This window comes from Tenrec ecaudatus, chromosome 11 (genome assembly GCF_050624435.1).
Source record: "Tenrec ecaudatus isolate mTenEca1 chromosome 11, mTenEca1.hap1, whole genome shotgun sequence".
Taxonomy (NCBI): Eukaryota; Metazoa; Chordata; class Mammalia; order Afrosoricida; family Tenrecidae; genus Tenrec; species Tenrec ecaudatus.
In genome coordinates this window covers 4,170,150-4,191,201 of record NC_134540.1, presented here as the reverse complement: position 1 = coordinate 4,191,201, position 21,052 = coordinate 4,170,150, and the positions used below count along the sequence as shown (strand labels likewise).

Sequence of the window (21,052 nt, the reverse complement as noted above, 5' to 3'; positions counted from 1 at the left end):
TGACCCAGGTGAATGCCCAGGATCTGTTAAAAACAAAAATACAAAGCAGAACCTTGCCTTTTGGAAAGTGACCGGGAGGGTGGATTACCGAGCAGGTTTCTCCCCCCTCCCCTATTCCCCCCTGAGCCACCCAGATAAACGCCCAGCTTTTCGGTTTCGGCGGCGAGGCTGGGGAAGCGGGACTCCCCCAGGACCCATTCCTCTCGGCCCGGGCCCACGGGCAGAACGGGCTCTAGGACCGCGGGGAGGCGGGCCCGGAGCGAGGCGGCCCGGACCCTGCTTTGCCTGCGCGCAGGGTGGGGCTGTCCGGCGCAGAGCAGTGGGCGGGGCCTCTCGGTGTAGTGGGCGGGGCGGGTCGCAGCGGTGGGCGGGGCGGCGACGTCTGCGCGGCGGGCGGGGCGCGGTAGTAGGCGTGGCTACGCGGGCGGTCGGGAGCGCTAAGCGCGCGGCGGCGGGCGGGGGCGGCACCGCGGGGCCGCGCAGCTGGAGCGGCCGGCACTAGGGCCTCGGCGGAGCCGCTCCCGGGCGCGCTGGGCGGGGTGTGCGGCGGCGGCGGCGGCGGCGGCGGCGGCAGCGGCGGCGGCGGCGGCCGGGAGTGCCTGAGCGCCGGCGGCGGCGGCGGCAGCGGTAGCGCAGGCTCGGACTGTCCGACCCCGCGGCTCGGGGTCCGCCCGGGGCTGCGGCGAGAGCGGGCGTCCGGCTCCGTCCCCCGCCAGCCGCCGCTGTGATTGGGTGGAAGATGGCGCTGGGCGGATGGAAATCCTAATGACAGTCTCCAAATTCGCCTCCATCTGTACCATGGTAGGTGCGGCGCGGGCGGGCCGGCGGGCGGGCGAGCGGGCGGCAGGGGCCTAGCGCGGCCAGCCGGACGGTTGAACGGGGCGCCGAGGGTGGAGGCCGGCGCGGGGGAGGGGAGGCGCCCGGCGAGCACGGCTGCAGGTCGGCCCGTGGGGCTGCGGGGGCCGCGGGCGCGATCGGCCGCTGGACGTGGCGAGTGGGCGGCCACCGGGCTGCGTCCCGTGGAGCCGGGCGGAGGCGCGGCGCGGCCTCGGGCGGCGGGTGCGGGCCTGGCCGGGCCGAGGGGGTGCTGGGTGCGGGCTGGGCCGCAGCGCGCGCGGGCTCCCTCTGCACCGGCCGGGTCGCGCTGGGAGGTGTCCCTGGGAAGGTGAGGGTCCCCTCGGGCGGACAGGAAGGGTCTCCTGGCTGCCGGTGCTGAGGACGGAAGTCAAGTGCAGGTCCCCTCCGGGCGTGCGCCTCGGGAGAGGGCGCCCTCGCAGCCGGGGGTGGGGGTGGGGGTGCTGGTGTGTGTGGGAAGGTGGAAAGTTTAACCAAGTGCCGTTGACATTTTTCCCCCTTTCCTTTTCCTACTATTGCGGAGGACCGAGCCCTTGCGTTCCCGGCCGCGTGTCCAGGTGGCAGTCGCGTCTCCCGGAATCCACACGCGTTACCCGTCATTTGTTTACTTTAGTACTCAGCCCATTTTCGTGCCGCGGGGAGTGCTTTCTGCACGGGGTGGGGGTGGGTGCTGCCGGGGGGCGGGGCATGGGGGGTATTGCTTTTAGGGGCTTTTAGGTCGGTTAGGCAGGGAAGTGTGGCAAGTCCCGAAAGAAGCCAAATGTGGGTGTATTTAAAAGTTGGGCGTTTGTGTCTTGGTTGGCCCCAAAGAACTACCTTGGTCTTGGTCTTGCACGGTGGGGCAGAATTGCCTTCATTAACTCCTTCCGGGGCTGACCTCTCGCGGTCTTAATTATAAATCACACCCCACCTCCCTCCCAAAGTTATATTCCTGGCCATAGGGGTCTAGTGGCTATTTTAGCAATTGTTTGGTCTCCTGCCTGGCTAGCCCTTTGTATGCACCGATTGCTGGGCTTTTTGGGCACTTCATTTTGTGTGTCTTTCTGTAAAGAGCTGGGGAATCAGATGGGAAGGCACCGATTCTGTGTGTAGACTGAGGAATGGCGTCTACCAGTGGCCGGCATCAGGTGGGCTTCCGAGATGACAGCCTTCAGGAAACCTTAAGGAAGAATGACTCATCCAAGAGTCCACTCCTCACTCCCACCCATCTCCTGTGGCCGTGGATCCTTTCTCATGGTCTGTGGCCTAGCGCAGCATGGACATTAAAGGGATGGTATTCAGACGATTGTAGCCGATCACGTGGACAGTGTTATGTTTTGGGTACGTCAGTTACTCTCTTCATTTACAGCAGAAGGACTGTTGGGCATGAAGCCCTTCAAAGGGACAGCTTGACCAAGTCTCTCAGCAATGCACATGGTCAGGTCAGAGTGCATTGTCAGCGTCCAGTGTCAGGAGCTAGAGGGGTTTCGCTTCTGTGATCTTGCTTTTGTTCACTCATTCAAGTATCTATTTAGCACCAACTCCCTGCACGTGGAAGGAAGAGCCCCTGGTGGCACAGCTAGCTACTGACTGAGCTGCTCACCATGAGGCCAGCAATTCAAACCCACCAGCCCCTCCTAGGGAGAAAGACAAAGCTGTCTGCCTCTGTAAAGAGTTACAGGGGCGGAAGTCATGGGGGCTGTTTTACCCTGCCCTGTAGGCCTCCTATGAGGCGGAATGGACTGACCCCTGTGGGCTAAGTGCCAGAGGTTTAGTTGAATCTTGGGAATATCCAGAGCAGTCAAGCCCAAGTCCCCGGAATCCTGGTGGTTCAGAGTCTAACTGAGGGAGATGGACAATATGTAACTCCCAATGAACATCTGCTCTAATCAGATTAGGAAAAGAGGGCATCCAGAGATTTGCCAAGGTGGCTCCGGAGTGACTGGGCTGCTGACCTTGCACAGCGCTTCTTCTGGGGCCCCTACTTGGTGCTCTGATTGCAAGTTGGGGGTGGGGGTGGCATGTGCCATTGGCAGAGACTGAAATAGGAGGCCCCAGCCATGAAGTGAGGTTCCAAAAGCAGTGTTAAAATTGGGGAGGGAGGTGAGGCTATGTAAAGATTTACCACCCTGGGACCTCGCAGGTGCAGTTGCACTCTGCCCTGTAGGGTTGCTTGTGAGTTGGCATGGGCTCGGGGACAGTGGGTGTGGTTTTTGGAGTGGCACAGTGAGTTCAGGGCTGGCCTGCTAGCCTCAAGGTCGGTGGTGAGGCTTCCTACTCTCGTGAAGAATCACAGCCTTCTGCTCTGCCCTCTGTGATCGCCGTGTGTCTGTGTGGACCCCGTAGCAGGCAGTGGGTTTGATCTGGGTGAGCTATTTTGACATTTGGGTAAATCCTGGTGCACTCCTGAAATAGTGCTAGATATCCTGAAGCCATCCTCAGTCTTTCCTGAAGGAACATGTATAATCCTTCTTTCCCGCTTTGCAGCAGGCTAGTCATGGACTTCATGGCCATTCCCTCCTGCCCCACTCCCACACCCCTTTGGCTAGTTCCTGCTTGTCTCCTAGGCAGCAGGAATAGTCTTCCTTGAATAGCTTCCTGACCCCCGCTCCCCTTATAAAATTTCAGTGGCGTACCATCCTAACTCTGGTGTAAACATCTCTCTTATCTCCCCGTTGGATTGTGTAAGCCCTCAGGATGGGGACTACCCTTTCTCTCTGGCCTGGGTCATGTGAGCAGGAACTCAAGGTAGGTCTCTGCTCCCAAAGGGCATCCCAGAATGCTTCTTTCCTTCTTCCTCCTGCAGTGGCTAGCCCGGAGTTTAGTGAAGCACCAATGAGATTGCATGCCTTTGGAATGTGGCAGGGCAATTGGAGTTTTTATTTTATCAGTCTCACTGCTCTCAAACCAGTTCTGCCTCAGAGTGACCCTCTGTTGGGTTTCTGGGACTGTCAGTCTGTACAGGAGTAGACAGCCTCATCTTTCTCCTACAGAGCGGCTGGTGGTCTGGAACTGTTGACCTTGCAGTTAGCAGCCCACCGCCTAAGCCACTGCGCCACCTGGGCTCCTTCATCTATCAAGAACCCAACCAGTAGCCATGGAGTTGATTCCAACCCCTGGTGACCCAGTGTGGGCCAGGGTAGAATTGTGCCTGTGGGTTTGCCCGTGGCTCAGTTTTTGGAAGTAAGCTCCAGACCTTTTCTCTGATGCACCCCGGGTGGGTTTGAATGGCAACCTTTTGGTTAGTGGTTAGTAGCAAACTGTTTGCACCATTCAAATAAAACCAAACCCACTGCCATTCAGTCGGAAAAGCAACCCTGTCGGGTTTCCAAGGCTGTACATCTTTGTGGATGCCGAATGCCTCGTCTTTCCCCTGAGGAGCGGCAGGTGGGTTTGAATCGGCATAACCTCAGGATCAACGGCCGCTGCTTATTGCCCTGCTCACCAGGGCGCCTTGCTCACCTCCCAGAGACTCCCTCCGAGGACTCTGACCTCTGGCTACACAGGAGGAGGGAAGACTTCAACCCTGCACCAGCCAGCCCAAGGCCATCTGCCACAAGGCAGTGGTCAGACCTGCTCCCTCCTTCCCTTGGTCTTTATCCGATTCTGACACCAGTCAGCCTTCCCACTCCACTCCTCTCCTCTCTCGGTTCGTTAATTCGCTGCCACTGCCATGCAGTACTAACGGACTCACACTTACGGGGGTTTTCATGAGGCAGCTGTGAGTCAGAGTTGACTCGAGGGCAGTGAGCCAGCAGTTGAGGATCAGAAAAAGTCCAGATACAGTTCTGTTGTTCACAGAAGAACCTATGCCTCTCTCCACCACCCTGCCTCTTGGCCTCGGCCCTGCTCAGCCAAGTGTACAGAGCCCCTGCAGTGCTGGTAGTGCCCGGAGGGCACTCCACTCTGCACGTCAGCCTCCTTCCCATCCTGTGGGCTGAGACACCTGCCTCCCTGTCTCTTGGCCTTGCTCAGCGAGGCTCCTCTGCTCTGCCTCAGGGTCTCAGTGCCGTCTCGGCAGCTGACAGCCCTTCTCTGTTGATGGCGAGGTAGCTGTCCGTGCTCCTGCTCCTGCAGGGACCCTCTTATACCCAGCTCAATGGCACACAGACCAGCCCTGCGCTCTCTGCACAAACCGCAGAGCCATAGCAAGCACTTTCCCGTCACCACACCCATAAATAATAACGTTGATATCAGGACATTTTCAAGTAACTTACCCGGACCAATGTACAATCCCTTAAGTAGGGTAAAAGTTTTAAAAACACCTAATCTCTTCAGAGCAGTCTTGTTCAAGGCCTGGCCCTGCTTGCCTGTGAAGTGTTAGAATGCGCTGCCCTTGCGTTCGTACTAGAGCCAGACCAGAATGAGTGAGGCTGTCCAGAGATGCAAGCCCCAACCGCCCAACCAAAGAGCCAGTCCCGCTGCCCTCCCGTCGATGCTGACTCAGAGTGACCCTGTGCGGGGTTCCCACACTGTAAACCTTTATGGAAGCAGACAGCTTCATCTTTCCCTTGCTGATCAGCTGGTGGGTTTGAACTGCTGAACTTGCCATTAGCAGGCTCACCTGTAACTCACTTTGCCACCAGGGTACCTTAACGCCACAACAGCGGTTCTCAACCTGTGGGTCACGACCCCCCTTTTTAAAGGGTCGCGGCATTAGAAAGGTTGAGAACCACTGCTCTAGAACACTGTCCTCCCTGCCCTCTCCACTTTTCCCCATGGGATAATCCAGTGTTCTCGGTGGTGGTTTGTTGGCCTCTGAAGTAGGTTAGACTTTGGGCCCTGCCCACAGTAGCTGCCACCCACGAAATATCAGTGTTCCTGCCTGGGGACAGATGGGGAAGACAACCGAAGCCACAGAGGCCTCTGTGTGGGAAACAGAGGTGCACTTGTAGAGGCACTTGGGGAGCCTGCGACTAGAGAGGGATGATGTGGGTGGTCCTCCCAGGCCCCACCCCGTCTTCATGACCACCATGCCGTGGCCTCCTTCCACCATGGTTGGCTGGGCCGTGGGGCTCCTGGCTTCCCCTTGGGCCATGGGGGTGATGGTGGAGGGACTGGATAAAGGGCAGGGGCTGTAGCAGAGGCACTGGGTGGAAGGAGGTTGGGCAGCCCTGCACTGGCCTGAGATCGGGGCTAGAATGTGCTGTTCACAAGGCCCCACCGGAAGCCCTTGGCAACTCTGAGGGGTTTTGATTTCTAAAGAGGCTGCAGCCAGCATTCCGCCCCCCTCTGCGCCGCCCCCCCCCCACCATCCAAAGGGGAAGGCCCGGGAAACTGGTCTTTCACCCAGACTGCCTTCTCTCCCGTCCGAGCGGCTAGGCCGGTGTGTGGCTGGTGAAAGCCAGCATCTCACTAGAAAAGGCTCAACAACACCTGAGCCGGGTGATGGGTGTGGGCACACGGGGATGCTGGGCACTTCATTAATCCATGGACTTTGAAGATAAGAATGTTCCCACACACCTTTAGAAGCCCCCCTCCCGCCCCCACTAAATAATGAAATCTCCAATTCCTTCTCAGAAATAGAGTATGTGTAGTTCTTTTATTAACACCATGTTTTATTAAGTTTTATTCATTAATGCTGCACCAATAAAATAACGAGTATACAAAAACCCACTGCTTGTTGTTACCGAGTTCACCCCAGCCCACGGGACAGAGCAGAACCGCCGCAGGCTCCCCGGGCGGCCAGCTTGGCAGATGCAGACTGCAGAGCAGCTGGGGGTCCCAGCAGTCGACCTTTCCGTTAGCAGCCAGTGCACCACCAGGGCTCCTTGTTTGTCTGACCTCAGTGCCCTCAAGTCCACGCTAGCACCTGCTGACCCTACAGGGCAAGGCAGCCTCCTGTAGACAGGTCCCGTAGCATATACGCCGTTGATCAAGTTTTGATAGGGAATGTGGGAACACGTAGAGGGTTACAGACAAACATCGGCAAGGCAGTACTTTCAGCAGGTCTTGGGAGCACAGCTCGGGATCGTAAGTTGCAGATATTGGATATTAGATCTTGGACATTACCTTTGGGTCGTCAATGTTCTTGTTCTAGACAGAGTTTGAAAGTCTGGAAACTCGGAGGCCCCCACGAACGAACTGCATAATGCTGTCCCCTTGGTCGGCTGCAGGTGGGCTTCGAGCCCCAGGCCTTTCCTCCTAGTCCCTCTCAGTCAGGAAGCTCCACAGAACCCTGTTCAGCACCACAGCCCTCGCAGGCCTCCGCTAGCAGAGGGGCAGGTGGTGGCACCCGTACGAAGGGGACCACACACAGGGTGAGGCTTCTGCTCCCCACAGAACCATCCGTGTAACCGTAGAAACCCGGGAAGCAAACAGGAACAACGCTGAAATACACTTGGAGGGTGTTTTCTCTGACTCCAAAAAGAAATAAATAAAAGACCCTTAATCTAGTTTATATCCAGTTTACCATTTTACATTCTGTTTGGTCATGGTAGTTTAAAAATAGGTCCAAGTTCCGGACATGCATGGAGAGGTTCAGTGTTTCAAAGCGTGGCAGGGATGCTAACTTGCTAAGGCACGGTGGCAGAGCACCCGGTTCCCGCCACGACCAGCCTGCCTCCCTGCCATTGAGTCCACCCTATCGGGCAGCATAGAACTGCCCTGCCCACAAGACCTTCCCAGGCTGTACATCTCCACCAGAGTAGAAAGCCTCATTGTTCGCCCTGGGTGGATTCGAACTGCTGACCCTGGGGACAGCAGCCCAGTGTGTAACCACTGCACAGCACCCGGCTCCAGGGTCAGTCAGTCGGTCATCCCAGGGTAAAGCTGCAGAGTTGGTAGAGATGCCATCCCCCAGCGGGTCCGTTCTTATCTCAGGCCAAACCAGGTGCAGTTCCTTTTGACTCCGATTTCTTCCTTTTCTCGAGCCGATTGCCCGGCCTTTCTTCTGAAGGGAGTGTGGGTTAGCGGTCAGGCGGGAGTGCTTCGAACACTTTCACCGACCAGGGGCTCCCAGACAGCCACTCACCAGCTATTCCAAACGAAGTTGAGACGGCTGGACTCTGCAACCTGCGTGCGGCTGACTGCACTTGAAATGGCTTCAGATGCACTGGTTCCAAATGCGGGGACTCAGTTATGTGGCGGGGTGCAAATGCCTCCCAGGACTGTGCTTATCAAAGCCTGGTGGCGCCCTCCCCTTTATCGAATCTTTTTCTAAATCACCTCGAAGTAGGTTAATGATCCAGCCTTCCGCGGCTCCCCGGTGAGTCAAGTCCAGTTAAGACTTGGTCACAACCTGCCTGTTGTCTCTCCCGAGTCCAAGTCCCCAGGAACCAGGTCCACCCTGGCTGTGCCACCTCTGGAGTCCCGCTCTCCCTGCCTGCGTCTCCTCACTCTCTGGTACAGCTTTCCCTCTGGAAGCACTTGTGAACCTTGTGTCCTTCCTTTCCGGAAGCCTCGGTTTTCCCAGTTTGCATCCGATCCTGCTGCATTTCTCTTTCAGCCACCCTCGCCCTGAAACTTCATATAGTGTTTGCTGTGTGCCCTCCAGCGTGGCCTATTAAACAGGAGCAGGTAGGGCCGGAAGGTAAATTCTAGCCCCGGTTTTGACATTTAAGCCTGTGTATCCAAGAAAATCTCTGAAAACTTCCTGCGAGATGCTTTTCCTGATTTTTAAGATAAGGGATTGAATCAAACAATTCTTTAATGAATAGTCCTTATAAGTGTACATTTCTTTTTAAAGCAGAAATTTATTCTGTGAGCTTACAGTGTCCTCTGAGTTTGTAGACGACGGTGGTGATGCTCACCCCCAGGCTTGGAGTCCTGATCATAGTTGGAAAGAGGTGCTGGTGACAAAGTGGGCTGCTAACCACGAGGCGGATGGTTCAAACCCACCAGCCAGGCTCAGGGAGCAAGAGGAGGCTCCCGTGAAGACTTCCTCCTTCAGAGACGGGAGTTCTTCTCTGCCTGGGGAGGGTTGCTATTTCTCAGGGTCGACATTTTGAACTCATCGTGGTACCCGGCTGGGGGCAAAGTGGGCTAAGAGCGGTTGGCAGTTGAAACGCACCAGCCGCTCCTCCTGAGAAGCATGAGGCTGTTTGCTCCCACAAAGACGGACAGCCTGGGAAACCCTGTGCCTCCGAAGGGACTCGATGGCAGGGTGGGTGTAATCATGGTTTAGATAATACGCGAACCTTGGAGTTGGACATTCTAAATGGGAATCACACTTAGCGTCCCAGATGATCATTTAAAAAAATGGGATCGAGTTTATGGAAAATGACCCTCCAAAGCAAATACGGTCTTCTTGGAGAAGCTTCTACCGGAGGTGAGTGACATCATCATCGTACTCATCAGAGGCTGACCCACACAGGACCTACTTCTTGACACAACCTTTTCTGTGCCAGCACCAAAAAGAAAAAGATCTGATTTGGGTTGCCTTTTTGAGATTCTGCATTTGCCTAGCTGTGAACACTCCTGTGGACAAGCAGTTCTTCAGTTCAGGTGAGGTGTCTACTTTGTACCCGGAACCTGCAAGTCCCGGAACCTGCGGCATTCCGGCTCCCGCAGGTCTCCAGCCCCTGGTTCATGGAGGGAGCGGTGTCCGGTGTTGGTGTCATTCTGTATCGGCGCTGGCCAGTCTCCTGCTTCTCCTGGGTGGGCAGATTAATCTGTAAGCCTTACAAATTTAATTCTTTTGTACAGAATAACTTTTTCTTTCTAGTTCATTTTCCATTTAGGTCTTATATAAAAATCCCACTGCTGAGTCAGTTATGAGCCGTAGCCACCTGGATAGGGTTTCTGAGACTGTAAATGCCTACGGAAGCAGCCAGCCTCATCTTCCTCCTGTGGAGCGGCTGGTAACTTTGAGCTGCCAACCTTGGGGCTCGCAGCCCAGTGCCTGGTACTCCACGCCTCTGAGAACGCTTATGTTGGGTGATAATGTTGCAGAACTGCCCCGTGGGGTTCAATGTTCTGACCTTTCAGTCCTCTCCGCCCCCCCCCCCCCCAGCCAGAACTCCTAGCAGGAAGGGAGCTGTAATTATCTCCTGGCCTGCTACCCTGTAGTCTGCACAGAGGGGGGGGGGGTGTCGTTCCTCTTGCCTGGCTCAGGAAGGACTGGTCTCCTTTGTGACAGGATTCATTCCCACACACACTGAGCCTCCCGGGCGAGTGGGGCCGCTGTTGCCACTGTGCCCTCCTTTGGGTTTCGGAGACCGGCTGGATTTACGGGCCCAGAGGGCCTCATCATTCTCCCGAGCAGCGGCTGGTGGGTTCGAACTGTGAGCAGCCCCGTGCAGGGTGCCTTCAGAAGAGGGCTCCGTCTTAGCTCATCCCTGCAAGAACAAGGTGTGTGTCTTCCGGTCAGTCCCGGCCCGCTCTCTGTTGTGTCATGGACACATGTGCTGAGTCACAGTCCAGGGCTGCACAGCAGCTCCTCTGAGAACCTGGCCTCCTGGGAGCAGAGCCTCTGGCTAGCAGATGGTGTGGTGCCCTCACCTGATTCCAGCAGAGACACCGGGGGCCAACCTGCCCTTCCTCCATCCCACCGGATAAAGGAGAACTAATTAAATACCGGGAAGTATCTGTAGGTTTGTTTGGGGGTGGATGGGGGAGTGGTTAGGGAGAAGGGGCAGGTCAGTGCCAGGAGCCAGGGTGGCTGAACTGAGAAGTCTTCATTGTTGACAGTCCGTGACGTGCCGCAGGCATGGGATCCTATGGCCAGTGTCAGAAAGCAGTGACAGGGACCAAATCTGCCGCCATCTAGTCAAAGTTGATCCAGACTCCCAGAGACCCCCCCCCCCCTCTGGGACAGAAGCAGAACTGCCCCTGTGGGTTTCCAGGGCTGTCTGCCTGTATGAATGCAGAAAGCCTCATCTCACTCCTGAGGGGCGTCAAGCAGTTTTGAACCGCTGAGCTTGTGATTAGCAGCCCATCTTGTAGCCCACCATGCCCCCAGGGCCCCCTGGGGGTGACAGTATATATAAATCGACTCTGGAATCAGAACAATGGCATCAGTGATGGGTTCCTGGGAGCAGTCAAGAGGAATTCTGTGGGGCTCCCTGCTAGGGCGGAGCAGTGTGGCGTGGCACGGTGGTGGGTGCCGCAGCGAGCTGCCTGATGTACACGGTCCCCTCGCACCTCGGTGAACGATGGCAAGCTCTTCCTGAGTGTGTGCACTGTGGGCAGGAGTGGTGGTGCAGTTTGCCCGGCTGACCCGCAGGTCCAAAGCTGCGTAGCATCAGCCCGTCTGAACAACTTACTGGAGACGACGTGCCCTGCAGGTTGATTTCAGAGGCTCAGCTGGGCTGCCCCGTACTGCCCGCTGTGAGTGTCTGACGGCCGGGCGGGCGCAGTTAGGCTGCCCTGGCCTTTGGCTTTGATCTCACAGCTCTTTTTGTTCTTGTGACCCAAGAAGCCCCTGCCTGTTGGTGCCGCCTGCTTTCCACTGGAGGCCGAGGAAGGAGGGCGGGTTTTAAGCTAATAGTAGCTTTTTCTCTGTTGGCAGAATGCCTTCTTTCTGCACTCAGTACTTACAGGAAGTTTTTGTGTGTGTGTGGACATTCTCGTGATTTAGGGGAAAGTTTACAGGCCACAACTTAGTTTCCGATTCCATAGTTTGTCCCTGGACATGGGCCGCTGCCCCCACAACGTGTCAGCCCTTGCCCCAGGTCCACCCTGCCTTCCTCCCGTTCCTATCCCTCCAGCTTGCGGGGTCCTCCCTCTCTGCTGTCTTGACTTTGCTTTGGGCAAATGTCACCCCTTTGGCCCTCCTACCGTTGGTTGTTCTAAGGAGCATTCCCCCCAGGGTGTTACTGCTTATTTCATAGGCCGATCTGTGGTTGACCTCGGGAAGTGGCATCAGATTAAATGTGTGTCCTAGGACAATAGTCCCTGGAATTCCTCCGATCTCTGCAAGCACTGTAAGGTTAGTCGTGTGTGTGTGTGTGTGTGTGTGTGTGTGTGTGTGTGTGTGTGGTACATTTTCTTCCTGCCTTCTCTAGGACCTTTGGGGGCGTCCCTGGTCAGATCGGGGTGGCTCGTTCTCTGGTCTCTGACCAGTGATTCCCTTGGCTGTGGGGCCTCTTTCTCCCTCCTTTGCTCAGACGGAAAGGGATCAGCAGGTGCAACACAAATGGCTGCTTGTAAGGTTTTAAGACCCAAGAAGCTTCTGTCCGAACCAGGATGTGGACCACGATCGTTAGGGGCAGTAACAGCACTGCCGTAGGCGACCCATGAGGCTGGTGGCCTTCAAGTCCAGTAACTCAGTCCTACAAGGTTATTGGATACGCCCAAGCTTTCCCCACGACGGTGCCCCGTGTGCTGAATGCTGCGGCCGCCAGGTGCCGTCCAGCCAGTCACAGCGCACTACGCTCTCATTACACATGTTCAACGGAATGCAACACTGCCCAGTCCTGTTCCATCCTCACAGCTGCTGCCCATTGCTGCAGCCACTGGCTCTGCCCTTTCCTCTGACCCTCCACTGAACCAAGCAGGATGTCCTTCTCCGGGGACTGGTCCTTCCCAGTTACCGCGAGAGACGGACTCTCACCAGCCTCCCTCCCCAGGAGCCTTTGTCTGTACTTCTTCCAAGACTGCCTTGTCTGTGTCCTTGTCCAGCGCTGTAGCTCACATGAATCAACTCTCCTTTGGTCTTCCCTGTGCCATGCCACGGTGGGCTTTCATTCTGTGTCTTCCTTTGCTTTGCCTGGGTCTTGTGGTGCCGACTCCCACACTGTTGCCCTTTGCCAGAACTGATGCTATCGTTTGCTACCCAGAGAGTCACGCTGCCCCCTTTCCTCTTCAGGAAGTGCCCGTGGAGACCGGCGGCGTTGAGCTGGGGCCCCGCAGGGTCCTGGGAGGACCAGGTGGCTGGGACAAGCTCAGGTCTCTAAGAGCCACCCAGCTAGTGGGCTAGGAACGCATTGCAGCGATGCCTGCGTTGGCCAGGCGAGATCAGCCTGCCGGTTTGTTCTGTGGCCTCTTAATTCCCAGCTCACCGCCCTTGAGGTGGTTCCGACTCGTGGGGACCCTGTCAGGAGAATGTCCGAATGGGCCCAGGCCCAGGAAGCTCAGGAAAGTGACCGAGCTGCAGACTTGTAGGCACCGGCCCTTTCATGAACGGTCCTTAATGTGCCAGGACTCTAGGTCTCCTTGGGCTTTCCCCTGCTTTCTTGTCAGGCTTTGTGGGCTTAGTTCCCTCCTGACGGGCAGTTTGTCTTATCTTTGTGCCAGGTTTTCCTGTGGGAAGCACTTAACTCCTGATGTCAGGAAGCTTCCACAGTGCTCTGCTAGTGAGTGGAATGTGTTCATTTCCATGGTATTGGTTGACCTGGGCTTTTCAGAGACCCCTCCCTCTCCCACCCCACCCCGCAAAAAAGCATGATAGTGCGTGCCCTGCCAGGGCTCCCCCTGTTGGCAGGGGAGAGAGTGCCCCTTCTCGGGCATCAGAACTCTTGTAGATGCCAAGTTTGCTGTGTGTGACCCATCCGGGCACTGTGGAGGTCTAGCGGTCACAGCCTCTCAGCATATCCTTCCTGCAGTCTTTGGTGTCCCACACGTTCCTTGGCTGATGCCGCGAGAATCCCGGCTGTTTAATTCACGGCCAGATGAGGATGACGCCTGCCTCTGTACTTGAAGTCCCATAGGCAGTCCCTCTACTTGGAGGTAGAGGGAGAAGTGCATTCTCTTTGGCAAACACTCACTGCCACCGGTAGAACTGCCTCGGCGGGTTTCTGAGCCGGTAACTGTATGGAAACTGGCAGCCGCCTCTTTCTCCCACAGGGCGGCTGATGGGTTTGGTTAGCTGATGTTCTGGTTAGCATCCCGGCGCTTGGCCCTCGAGCACCCTTGGAGGTGACACTTTGGGTGCTCTAGGGACCAGTGAGGTGTAGGAGCCACGGAGTTAGTATTAGTGGGTATCAGCGTGATTCTCTCAGTTATATTTAAAACTGACCAAGAGCTGGTCCGATGTGCCCAGACTCAAAGCTGGGGGCACCACACGGATTGTGCTCTGGCTGGCTAGGCTTGTGTTGTGGGCACTCTCTCTGTTGTTTTTGCATGTAGTGGTTTACTTCGTAAATACCAGTTTCTGTGCTAGTTAGTTTCACTTAGTTTTTATTGTCCTTTTTTCCCCTTTTAAATTGGAGAGGCTTACATTTCAGCGAGGCCACTTGTGGGGCAGCGGCAGAATCCTTGCCTTCCAAGCTTGAGACCCAGGTTTGATTCCCAGCCAGGGCAGGGCACCCATGCACAGTCCTGTGCATGCCCCCCCCGCCCGCCCCCCCGGCTGTCAGTCGAGGTGTGTGTGTGTGTGTGTGTGTGTGTGTGACTGTGATACTGACCAGGTTTCAGTGGGCCTTTAAGATCAAAACAGACCAGGAAGAAGGGCCTGGTGACCTGCTACTAAAATCCAGTTGGGGAAGAATGGTGAGGCTGGACTTGCTGCCCCAGAAACCCTACAGAGGGGCCCTGTGCATCGGAACGGGCCTGGTAGAGGACTGGGCTGCTAACTGCAAGGCGGGTGGTTCAAACCCAGCACTACCTCTGTAGGAGAAAGCAGAGGCAGTCTAGTCTCCACAGTGCATGTGAGGGTTAAACTCCGCTCCTCCTTTTGCATGTGACTACTCTGGGATTCCAGAGCCTTTGTTGGAAAGACCTTTCCCTGTTGGGTGGTCTGGGCACCACCTTGTGGCAATTGGTTGATCATGGACTTAGGGGTTTCTGTCTGGACGCTCAGTTCTGTTCCACCGGTAGCCAGTGGTAAAGTTGGGAAATGTGTCTCACTGATCTGCTCCCTCTGCTTCCAGAATTGTTGGGGCTGCTCTGGGCCCTCACAGGGTCACGTGAAGTGTGGAATCACCCTTCCATTTCCACCTGACAGTGCTCGGCCTTCCAGAACCCTTGGTGTGGCCCAGAATGTCAGTGCAGAATTTCCTTTCAAAGTTAAATTTATGACTGAGTAGTTTATTTCTTCTGATTGAAGTTGCTATTTCTGTGAATGGAGTTGCTTTCTTAATCTCTTTCTGGGACTGTTCATTTAGAATAACTGCTTTTTTGCACCATTGGACTGTGAACTGCAAGGTCAGCAGTTCGAGTCTACCAGGCACTTCCTGGGACAAAGGTGAAGCTTTTTATGCCCAGCGTGTTAGTTTGGGTACATTAGAGAAACAAATCCACAGAAACTCGTATGTATAACAGACAGTTTTATATAAAGGTTAAGTGCACATCAAGAAAGCATCCCAACCCAGCGCTGCCCAAGCTCACAAGTCCAATATTAGCCCATATGTCCGACACCAATCCATAAAGTCCTCCTTCATCTCACAAAACATAGTCAGTGTGGCTGACTGCAGGAGGAAAGCCGAATCAGTGATCGTGTAAGCATTTCAGCACTGGCTGGCAGGGGTCTCCACACGGCTGCTCCAGCACCCAGGGCTGCATCGGGGTAGGTCCATGTGGCTTCTCCTTGGGAATGTCTTGCCAAGAAGTGAGCCTTGCCAGCTGAAGCAGGGAACTGGCTAAGGTAACTGCACCCTGGTTCGACCATCAGAAAGCAAAAGACCCGAGAACTCGAAAGGTGAGGCTCACGGAGCCATTTATCCCTCCACCCTTCAATTAACCCCACATGTGTTAATTGGCCAGGTTGGCACAATAACCTTTACCTCACCCGGGAAGATTTGCAAAGAAGTGGAGTCCCCAGGGGCAGTCCTCGGCCCTGTGGGGTCTCGATGAGTCTGAGTGGACTCCGTGGCAGTGGGGCTGCTCTTCTTTCTCCCCAGCCTCGCACGCTGCACCCTTGCGGAGCTCCTACGGGTAGTCACAGGCTCTTGTTAATGGGTTCTTAGCATTTTCTGGATTCCGTCATCTGGGAATAGATGTAAATGTGCTTGCTGCGGTCCGGCACAATACCGTTTGGTTCGCTCCTGCCTGAGAGCCCCAGCCAGAAGCCCGCGAGCGGCCAAGTGGTGAGGGTGGGTTTTCCTGCTGTTTCTGGTTCTACTGGGAAACGTCCCGGCCTTCGCCACAGTGAGTGGCGCTCGCCCGCCCTCCTTGGGTATTTTACCAGTGCCCTGATGTTGGGTGGATGGGTGCTGGGTTGGGTGTGGGGGTGGGCTCACCTTCTTTCCCTCTTGTTTTTACCATGAGCGGATGTTGGATTTTGTCAGCTGTGTTTGTCCGGGTCTGTTGAGATGGCCGTGTGGCTTTCGATTTTTAGTCTGGCAAATGATGGGTGGCTGGATGGATGATTTTGATGACCAGGTGTCACACTAGCTTTTCCTCACCGTGATAAAGCCCCCGCGACCATGGTGTAGGATCCCTGGTGCATGTTGCTGGATTCCGTTTGCTTGTGTTCTGTTGAGAACTCTTGTGTCTGTATCTATAAAAGATCTCACTCACTCTCAATGCCATCGAGATGATTCCGACTCAGCGATGCTCTGGGACCAGGTAGAACTGCCCTGTGAGCTTCCCAGGCTGAAACTCTATGGGAGTAGAGAGTCCTGTTTTCCTCCCTTGGAGCCGCTGGTGGTTTTGAACTGCAGACCTTGCAGTTAGCAGCTGAATGTGTCACCACTGCACCACCATGTCTCTTCGTAAGATACACAGGTCTGCAGTTGTAGTTTCTCAGGACACCGTTGCTTGGGTTTGGTCTCTGAGCATGAGTAGGGAAGTACCTCTTCTTGGCTGTTTCTCAGGAGGGTCTGTAAGGACCTGACCTTTTCCAATCTTTGGATTCAACCGTGAAGCTGCCTGGGCATTGCTTTATTGATGAGTCCACCCCTTGGCTGGCTTGCTGCCAGCCCACCGGTGTCTTCCTGAGCCAGCCCCGTCAGTGTGTGCCTTTCTGGGGATCTTCCCATCCACCTCTAAGTGGCCGGACTTATTGACGCAGCCTTTCCTTGGTCCTCAGACACCTGTGTGTGTCAGGGAGGTTGGGAGTGGGTGGTGGGCTGCCATTTCTGAGCCCAGTACTTACTGAGTCATCTTTCCAGGTCAGTCCAGGTAAACGCACCCACTACTATCATCCAGTAGATCCCAGCTGGACTCAGAGTAGCACCATGTAGTGTTTCTGAGACTGTCAGGCAACCTCGTCTTTCTCCCTTTGAGCCACTGGTGGAGTCGAACCAGGAACCTTTCAGTTATCAGCCTAATACTTAGCCCACTGCGCCACCAGACCCCTTTAATCTAGTCTGCCCACTTGGTTGGCACTTTTTCTCGTGTTATATTATACTCTCATGGTTTTCCTCTGCAGTTTTATTCCCTTCCCTCTACTTGCAGTAGGTCTGACCCACTGCCACCGAGCCATTCCGACTCAGAGCGACCCTACAGGACAGAGTAGAACTGCCCCTGCTGACTTCAGGCCATCCGTCTCTACAGGAGTAGGAAGCCTATCTGTATGCTGCAGAGTGGACGGGGTTTGGGAACTGCTTCTTGGGGTTTGCAGGCCAACCCATAACCACTACCCACGGGGCTCCTCTTAGGGTAGTTTACTCTTTATTTTGGTGGAGGGTGAGTTAGGAGGTGGAGATCTCAGTGGTTCATTACCAGAATCGGCCCCAAGGTCAGTGGGAAACAGGGCTGGCGTGTCCCTGATGTTGTTAGGGGCCATCGAGTCGGCCCCCGTGCACACCAGATGGGGACACTACAGGCCCTGTGCCCTCCTCACCACTGTTTGTGTGCGTGAGCCCATTGAAGCCGCCGCTGTGTCCGTCCATCTCCTGAGCGCCTCCCTCCACTCTCCAAACACCATGTTCTTCTCCAGGGACCGGTCTCTCTGGACAATGTGTCTAAAGTGTGTAAGAAGAAGACTTGCCATGCTTGTCTCTAAGGAGCCCTCTGGCCTTACTTCTTCCGATACAAATTGGTTCGTCCTTTTAGCAGTCCAGGGTACTTTCAGTATTCTTCTCCGGCACCACATTCGAATGCACCAGTTCTTCTGTCTTGCTTAGTCAGTGCCCAATGTTCACACGCAGACGAGGCAATGGAGGAGAAATGCCATAAGCGTGTATCAGGGGCACCTCAGTCCTCAAAGTAGCGCCCTTGCTCTCCAGGACTCTGCCGAGGGCTTGTGCAGCAGATTGGCCTAATGCAGTCCGTCCTTTGATCTCTTGACTGGTTTCCATGAGCATTGATTGTGGACATGGAGGACAGTATCCTTCACAATTCCATCTTGATAACCATCACTTGTTACTTAAACAGAGATGTAAGTGATCGTGTAGTTAATTCATGAGCTTTGTTACTAGATACTCCAGCCAAACTCAGTTAATTCAGAGTGTGTCTTAACTGAGACTGTATCACCGCCGTGAGTTTCTGTTGACCAGATTCACGAATATTCTCAAGGAGATGGCTTGTAATGAGTGGGGTCATGAAGGCCATTTTGCCTTCAGGTGAGCGTCCGTGAGTTCAATATCCCAGTGGGCCTGTAACGCAGGGATCTCAGCAAAGGCAGAGGCTGTGACGGTTTGCAGTTCCTTTGAGTTTATACAAAAACGAGCCAAACCCAAGTCCCATCGAGTCAATTCTAGCCCACAGTAATCTTAGTAGGGTTTTCCAGGCTATAAATCCTTACAAGAGCAGACAGGCTCCTCTTTCTCTCAAGGAGGGACTGGTTGGGGTTTGAACTGCAGACTTTGTGGTTGATTCGAAGCCCAGCAGATGGGATAAAGGGATATTGGTCTTAAGTCCTTTCAGGATCAACAACCGAGTTCCCTGCCATCAGACTCACAGCAACCCAATAGAACAGGGTAGACCTGCCTCTGTGAGTTTCTGAGACTGCAGTTCTACTGCATAGAAAGCCCCTCTGTCTCCTGCAAAGATGTCGAACTGCTGACCTTGTGGTTATCAGCACGGTGTGTAACCACTACGCCAAGAGGGCACCGTTTCTGAATCAAGGTAGGAGGTAAAGGAACCGTACGCTTTCTAAGGGAGAATAGCACTTGGCTAAGGAGCTCTGGTGGTGCAGCGGATTAAACATTGCTCTGCTAACCACCAGGTTGGCAGTTCAAACCCACCATCTGCTCCATGGGAGAGTGACGAGGCTGCTCCGGTGAAGGTTCCTTCTTGGAACCTTGTGGCGAGGCCCAGCTTGCCCTTTAGGGTCGCTAAGTGGCCACTCGATGGCAGTGGTTCGGGCTAGCAGTTGGGTGGTGCAGGCCTCTTCTAACCCACTCTGTTTATCCGGAAGCCTGCAGAGAGGCCAATGTTGAGCCCCACCGTGGTGTCGCTTGGGTGACATTGGCGTCGATCTTTACATTTGCTGATGGGTTGCTGGGAGTGGCTGTAGCTCCTTGGTCCCTTTCTCCATCGAGTGCTCTAGCGCCTCCACACCCATCCCCAGCACCGCCCCTGGGCCGTGCGTGCTCCAGCTTACATGGATACTTTAAAGCAGTTTCTTTTTTAAACCAGTCATGAAATGAATACATGTTTACAGCCGGCGCAAACATGTAAAGAAGGTTCCCCGTAACAGTTACTGATCGATCCCTGGGAACTGGCATCGTTTGCTGTGCGTGCTCTTCCCACACTCCCTGTGCACGCGGGCAGCGTGTTCAAACAGGACTTGGGGCGTGCCGTTATTTTCAGGGCGGCGTGAAAAGGTGTGAGACAGCGGTTTTCAACCCGTGGGTCGCGACCCCTCTGCGAGTCAAATGACCCTTTCACAGGGGTCGCCTGATTCATCACAGTAGCAGAGTGACAGTGATGAAGTAGCTACGAAAATAATGTTATGGTTGTGGGGGTCACCCCAACATGAGGCACTGTACAAAGGGTCGCGGCACTAGGAAGGTTGCGAGCCACTGGTGAGGGAGAATGGAATGGAAAGGTCAGGGTGTTTCAATCAGACTGTGAGGCCCCCACGTGTTCTCTTAAAACCGTGCATTCTTTCAGAAGCAGGTTTTCCTTTTGGCTGTTGTTGCTGCTGTCTGCTTCCACTTCATAACCACGTGTGGCCCAGGACGTGCTTTCTGTTTTCACTGTTTCACATCCTCTCTGTTCACAGCCCAAACCCAGTGTCACCGAGTTAAAGAATTTTCGGGTTACAAGGGACTTTAGGACAAGCTATCCTTTATACCAGACCCCAAACCCCACTCCATGGGGCCAGTCCCAACTCCGCGCACCTCTAGGTAGGGTTTCCACCACTGGCCATTGGTGTGGTCCCGAGGAGCGGCTGGTGGGCCTGAACTGCTGACCTTGCAGTTGGCAGTCCAAGCCTAACCCACTGTGCCCCGGGGCTCCTTGTGCAGTGATGTGGATCTAGTTCTGCATGTGACTTACTGTGAATTGTCCTTCCTTCTGAGAAGCTATGAATGTGGAGCGGTGAGTAGCGGGGGAAATGGCTGCCTGAAAGTCGTCAATTACCAAGCAGCTGGGTTCCCAGCCACTCTTCATCATCTCAATCATCATCAGTTGTTTATTGCTGAGAAAAAGTCACAGGGGCCACGTGTCACCTCCTTTGGCTCCACCAGGAGCCTTGATGGCGCAGTGGTTAAGTGCTGGACTGCAGACTGCTAGGTTAGCAGTTCGAAACCACCGTCTACTATTAGAGAGAAAGGCTTTCTACTCATAAAGAGTTAGTCGCAAAACCCACAGGAATAATTCTGCCTTGCCCTTGAAGGATTGCTGAGAGTGAGCGTCATCGACTCAGTGGCCAGTAATTAAGTTATTTTTGGTTTAGACCATATCAGGGGGAAGGAGACTCTATCTGCACACCAGTTCTTGGCCAATTGCCCTTAGACAGAGGTCGGGCATGCTCCCACCCCCTTCCTTCTTTGCCTTGTGAGGGCACCAACTACCTCACCTCTGGCATGCCAGTTCTCTGCTGGCTTCAGTGGTCTGTCACAGTGACCCCGCCCGCAGAGCTTGCAGACAATCCCCAGTGATTGATTATGGGGCTTCTTAGGGGAGTGAACAGGTCATCATAGACCAGGACCAGAAAAGGTGAAGGATCCAGGTGTTGTCCACAGCAGCCGTCCCCTCAGCCAGCAGCCACATCTCTCTCTGGCCCTCCGTCCCATGGTGTCTGGTCTCAGGGCTGCAGCCCCTCATCCCCTCATCCTTCCCCGTAAACCGGGGACCTGCATGCGCCCCCTGGTGGCTAGTCCTTCGTGATGGCCCGGGCTGCCCTGTGTTCCTGCTTCTGGTTTGGCCCTCAGACTGCCCAGGGAAAGGGCAGGGCTGATGGGCCTGGCATGTGAGCCCCCCACACCTTGCTTGCATAACCCCACCTGATCACTTGGTGGCAGGTTAAGACAATTAGGCAGAAGAGCCATATTTGACAATGGAC

The 21,052-nt window shown here is 55.0% G+C and overlaps 1 protein-coding gene across 1 annotated transcript in view; it reads left to right on the top strand.

The window, feature by feature from the left end:
* Nucleotides 1–580: 580 nt before the first annotated feature.
* Nucleotides 581–21,052, top strand: part of USP12 (ubiquitin specific peptidase 12) — a 65,973-nt gene continuing 45,501 nt past the window's right edge. Inside the window, exon 1 of the mRNA XM_075562788.1 lies at nt 581–801. Coding sequence (XP_075418903.1) covers nt 754–801 — 48 coding nt within the window. The 5' untranslated portion in view covers nt 581–753. The remainder of the gene's footprint in view (nt 802–21,052) is intronic.